Source organism: Gigantopelta aegis, unplaced genomic scaffold, assembly GCF_016097555.1.
Source record: "Gigantopelta aegis isolate Gae_Host unplaced genomic scaffold, Gae_host_genome ctg4821_pilon_pilon, whole genome shotgun sequence".
NCBI lineage: Eukaryota > Metazoa > Mollusca > Gastropoda > Neomphalida > Peltospiridae > Gigantopelta > Gigantopelta aegis.
Genome location: NW_024534061.1, coordinates 19,996 through 26,502, shown reverse-complemented (window position 1 = coordinate 26,502; position 6,507 = coordinate 19,996). Strand labels below are relative to the sequence as shown.

Here is a 6,507-nt window from a genome sequence, read left to right as displayed (position 1 = left end):
TTTTCAGAGAAGCTGTTTTCATCTGTGGTTCTATAACCAGGACCTGATATTACATGGCAGCACCACCACCAGGATTTGAAGACCAAACTCAAAAGGTCGTTCCCGTCTTGAGATGTTATTAGAAAAATGTATTAAAATTTGTTATCACTGAATAACTTGAATCCTTACAAGATTGTTTTGTTAGTTTGTGACGAGTAGAACCAGCTGATAATCCTCACTTTCCTTGCTATAAATAGAACAACACATTAATTTACTGTAGTTAATGTACATTGAACTTATTACGTGATTTTAATATTACTTGGTTCGGCACTAGTGTCTCTGGATCGAGGTGTGAAGCTGTCAGCAGAACTAGATGGTAATGTAATTTGGTCTAAGTTTTCATCCTCCAGTAATAACCAAGGTAGATCAGCTTTAGTGTCCTCGTAAATTCTGACGTAGTTGATTGCCATGCTTGTGGGATAAAGGTAATAAAGTGGCTGCCATATTTTTTATTTAACCTTACTTTAGCTAGTCTTATTCCAGTTATCCAACAGTTAAGATCATGTTAGTAGGTACACAGACGTGAATGATTTTCTTCTCTACTTTAGATATAGGACCATATGGCTGCAATAAAAACAAATTGTCACACTCACTCCCAAATATATAAACTTAGTTAAGTGTACGTATTTGTTTATCCCTGTCATCTTTCATCAGCAACTTCCTATAACAATTTCATTAGATTAACTTACCATTAGAGAGAAACAGAAGTTGCCAGGAGATTTGTAGAATTTTTTTATACTGATTACCAGTATAGCACTCTACATCTTTCCTTCTATAACACGTACAAGGTCTCGACTAGCCTAGAAAAAAAAACAACATAGAGATAAAGATCTTATCTGTCAACTGTAGATTTCCTACCGTTGATTTTCCATTTTAGAGTAATAAAGACCAGAGGCTTCTTAATACAAATAAATGTTTCTTCAATTACTTTTCTTGCCTTCTCTAATGTAAAGTTCTCCCTCAATAGGAGGCATTATATTCTGTTCAAAAATTTCCTGAGAAAAGAAAAGTAAAAAATAAGTTAACATTAGCACATCATCAATCCATCATCCATCCCATTGTCATCTATCGTTTTCTCCCTTACTTTCAAAATAATATTCTTCTTTGTTCTTCAGAGAAGCTCCCTCTATTTCTAGCTGGATTATTACTGGAGTAGACATGTTTGGATGGCATAAGTAACTATTAGAAGAAAAAAGAGAGATAACTACAGTCATTGTAATGACAACTAAGTACCCTGTGGTCTTTTAATGATGTAATATTTCTCAGGATTGTTTTTGAAGAGAACAAAATTGTTATGATCTCTAGGCCAATGTGCTGTTGCCTCTACAACTACCTCATGATCCTCAAGAGTACGCTCTGTTGAATAAAAAAAATAAAAATGTACAAATTATTAGTATACTTCAAATCATAACTCAACTAAATTTAAATCTACTTGTAGATATCAAAATGTTTTATTAAAAATCTTCATGTATTGCTAACTAGTTACTGTTCAATAGGTATATATATATATACAAGTACATGTATATATTTAATGTTCCCTACCTAAATGTAGATCTGGTATTTTCTCAACAACAGTCCAATTTGGTCCTTGTTCTTGATGATTTCTCTCAGCTAACAAGAAACAGACGTCTCTTGCCATTCATTCCATCAGTAATGGCCACCATTTTGGTACTACCATCAACATTATGAGCTTTTTAAGAACAACCTGATAACATTAGAGATAAAGTGGTCATTAAATAGAAAATGAGGACAATTAGTTATTAAAAAAAAATGAATAAATAGATACATATAATTTGATGTACATGGAAATAGTTATTAAATGGTTAAATGGACATATAGTTGGTTGATGGATGTTAATATTAGGAGATAAATGTTTGAATGAATAGAATGTAAGAACATAAATGAATAATTAAAGAGCTAAATGGATGAATAGATACACATATGTACACAAAAATGGATGAATAGATATATATATATGTACATGAAAAATGGGATGAATAGATCATACATATGTATACAAAAAATGGATAAATGATATGATATACATATGTACACAAAAATGAATAATAAAGGATAGATAGATGAATCACCAGATGGATATAACATGTATCAATGGATGGATAGAGAGGGTTCTTATATTTACACGCACTTTTGTACACTGGCTTCTTTCAGTTTCAACATGGCCAGTTTAATTTTTCATTTTTAAGTTTACTTGCTTGCTCTTCCTAATATCAGAGAAAATAAAAAGGAAAAAAATCACGCAAGTATTAAGACTGTATAGTATGAACTGGTTCCTTATAAAACTCATTACCATCAAAAATGCACATTATGATAACAATATCATTTTCATCTCCATCAATATTATAAACTTACTGGTGTCAAGTCTTCATCAACCAACCAGTTCTTTAGTGAAATCATCGAGTTGTTTCTTTAATGCAATCTAAAATATTTTTAATAGCTTACTATCACATGACAAGTCACATGACACTCACATGAGAAGGTGAAGGCGGTTCAAACTAAACCAGTTGCCAGAGTATTTCTGGTACTTGTTCTGCGTCTGAGTGTGTTTCACTGTTGGAGTAGGTGCCCGACCTGAATACAAAAGAAGTGATACATTATGCTCAGTCATAACTTTAACTTGTACAAATACTCGCACAGAAACATACTCACTACATACAAGGTATCCTTGAGTGAATATTTTTTAAACATGTCCTCACTTATGCAGAAGATGAAGGCTCGACATTGTGCACGCACACACACACACACACACACACAAACATCTCACGAGAATCTACACACAATCAAGTCTAGCATGTGTATACACCCTGAGTGTGTACAAGTATTAACATAGCTCACGCACTATACACAATGCCACTCGTGTCTCTACGTTGACTTGTGCCTGCTGTAAATGTATCAATGAGGTACTTACCTACATACTATGGTACGATTACGAGAGAAGATATCATCAACTGAGTTTCTCTCTAGTTGATAACTAATGTATCATATTCATGGTCTAATTCAGGAGTAAATATAGAAGAAAAAAGAATGGGTAGATGGAATGAATGAATGGTGAATGAAGAATGAGTGAATGAACAGATTATTTTTATTTTGAAAAACATTTATGGTTTAGTAAGTTTTTAGAGTATTTATCCACTAGCCAAAAAAAAATATTTCTACTTTTTTGACATGAAGAAAACACTCGAATAGGTGTCAAAATGTTGGCTCCTTTAAAATTTAAACTACTAAATACTCTAAAAACATTACTGACTGGAAATATGTAGATGGATCATCAGTTAACAAGATGAATGGATAATGCAATGAACGGTCTAACAATTTACGTTACCTGCTCTTTCTCTCTTTTCTGGAGGTTTATATTGAACAGCTGTCAAAGCTTTTGATGGGTCCACGACAAATTGTGTAGTATCTTGTAAACTCATCATATGTTTGACAAAATCATCACTGGATGTTGTATCCTTGTTAGATGGGTGCCTTTCATCACTTTTGTAGGACTATAGAAACAAGAGTACATATAAAATACTTCATTAACAGTAATAACTTGAAATACCATAGTGTTTTATATGTAAAGTACAATATCTTCATATGTATATCTAGAACTTGGTTAATCTGATGTTGCTGCTTAGAGAGGAATGGTCTGAGGGCAAGCAACATATAGGACTCGTATAGCAGGAATGTTTCTGTGGCCTGAAATATTTTTTGCAGGCTGTATGAGCCATATATGTGGTTGTCCCCAGACCTTCCTCTCCTAGCAAAGGGACAATAATACCAAACTAAACCTTGGTACAATTCTTTTTCCACCTGGCATGCTGTATGTGCCAGGATGTCCTGTAATTGTATTGGACCACATGTTATGTATAGATATGTAAAACAAATCATGTTTGTTACATATATCTATATTGTTGTGAGAGCAATGAATGAAATTAAACCACATCCTTTAACTACCAATGTACATAGCAACCAAAGAATTTCATTAACCCTAACTATGAGCAGTACAACAATAGATATGACTGACAATGCTTGAAGCTTCTCTCTAGCTTACTCTTCTTTGTTTTAAACATTCACTAGCTATTAGTCTTCCATGACAAACAGCTGCTAATTATGCAATCAATCTTTGTAGCTCTAGTCAATGTTTCACTTTGAAATTAGTATAAGATGATTATTTCAGTTGTTATTATTTTATTAGTTTTAACATGAGGAGTTAAAAATTATGATCCACAATTATATATGCATTTTATATAAAATTAAATTCCATGTACATGTACTAATAGTACATGTACTAATAGTGCATGTACCTGGTAACTGTAGCAGCTGTATCATCAAGGTCTGTACTACTAGTGGCTATCAATTGAGCCAAAGTGTCTTCTTCAAATTTACACAAATCGGCCAACAAATCATCAAGATCTTTATCTTCAGCTCCTGAAAATATAACAACAGTTACTAAACTACTTAAATACATGTAGTTAGTAAAACTCTTCTAATATATGTATAAAGACAACAGAACTACAATACATGTTAGTATAACAGTAAGATGTCACCAATATTTCCCAACATATTGTGAGTTACTTCCTTTTTTCTAGGCTTACCTGCTATTGCTGCCATTGATACTCTCCAAGGAGCATATTTTATCTTGCTGTTAGAGAGAGAGAGAGAGAGAGAGAGAGAGAGAGAGAGAGGAGAGAGACAGACAGACAGACAGACAGAGAGAGACAGAGAGAGACAGAGAGAGAGAGGAGAGAGAGACAGAGAGAGAGAGACAGAGAGAGAGACAGAGAGAGACAGAGAGAGAGACAGAGACAGAGAGACAGAGACAGAGACAGAGAGAGAGAGACAGAGAGACAGAGAGAGAGAGAGGAGAGAGACCACAGAGAGTAATGGGTATCTCAATTAGACATAATATGTTTATGTATATTTTACAACACCATTTTCTTTTCCACTATAGTTCCTTTTCGTCTCATCTGGACACCAGTACCCCTCCTCTCTGGTGAAGAAGGGGGTGGAGGACAACTCGATAGTAGGTGGAGACAATGTTTGCTGTACTAATAGCTCAGGGGGTGGAGACATTGATGTTGGAGGTACATGATTAACTGGAGTATTGACAGACATGGGTGAGCCAGGTGGAACTTGAGATGATACATCATCCAGATGCGGCTAGTAAACAAAAGAAGTTACAAACATAATTACATATTTTTACAAATTAAGTTGTTGTTATGTATACAAACAACATTAATTGGAAAGATGAGTGTCTCAAGATATGACATGTATACACATATACATATATATATGTACATATCCTTTGCCTCTTAGAATAACTGTTACAGTAACTGGTTTATCCAAACATTGTTTAGTTTAAAACTTCAGTCTATTTAGCACCCATTACTTTTAACATGATAATAATTACATTCTTTACTTGACATGTGATTTGTATACATGTACATGTACATCTCCTTTAGCTCTAAAAATAACTGTTACAGTAAATGGCTCATCCAAACATTGCTTTGTTCTAAGCTTGTATACATGTGCATGTACATCTCCTCTAATTCTTACAATAGCAAATTTATAAACTGTTACAGTAACTGGTTTATCCAAACATTGTTTAGTTTAAAACTTCAGTCTATTCAAGACCAGTTTACTCGTAACACGATAAGAATTGCAATCTTTAATTGATTGTGTGTGTATAGTTTTATTGATATGTGATATAACAACAACATGTCAAAGATAAAGATAATTAGTTAGTACATTTAACACGTGTCTACGTCTGATGCTAAGATTACTGACTGCTTTAAATAAACCAATTAGCATTCTCATCATAACTAAATACATGTACATGTTATATATATTATATATATATATATATATATGTACTTACCAGAGCTCTAGATGGTGTGGGGGGCGGGGCAGAAATAGATGGAGAAAGAGGAGGAGAAGGAGCTGGAAAAGATGGGGGAGGCATAGGAGCAGGAGGGGGGGAGCTGGGACAGATGGAGGAGGCATAGGAGCAGGAGGGGGTGGAGCTGGGACAGATGGAGGAGGCATAGGAGCTGGAGGGGGTGGAGCTGGGACAGATGGAGGAGGAATAGGAGCTGGAGGGGGTGGAGCTGGGACAGATGGAGGAGGCATAGGAGCTGGAGGGGGTGGAGGAGGTGCTGGAGCAGACAGGGTGGCAGTGGAACAGCATCAGGTGATATTAGATCTGACATTCGTTGAACACCACTCTCCAATTCTTTGATCCATGAGTCCAATAACGCTTTCATCTTCATCTGTCAGAACAGGGGGTTGAGCTTCAAGACTCAATCCACCAATACTATTCTATCTCCAGAACCATTACTCTCGTCATCTTCATAATTAAAATCTTCCCAAAGGCCGAGGTTATCATTGCTACCACTTGGTGATGAGGTACTCAGGCTGGACAGGGAACTATTTGTCTTCAATAAATTAGGATGTTCTAAAGTG

General features: G+C 35.0%; 1 protein-coding gene across 1 annotated transcript; it reads right to left on the bottom strand.

The window, feature by feature from the left end:
• Window positions 1–811: 811 nt before the first annotated feature.
• LOC121366127 (putative uncharacterized protein DDB_G0290521) lies at window positions 812–6,232 on the bottom strand. The gene is made up of 6 exons (XM_041490696.1): window positions 5,924–6,232; window positions 4,977–5,205; window positions 4,358–4,473; window positions 3,383–3,548; window positions 2,532–2,631; window positions 812–839 (listed from the first exon to the last, which is right to left on the bottom strand). The coding sequence occupies exons 1-6, from the start codon at window positions 6,230–6,232 to the stop codon at window positions 812–814; spliced, it is 948 nt and encodes a 315-aa protein (XP_041346630.1).
• Window positions 6,233–6,507: the final 275 nt, after the last annotated feature.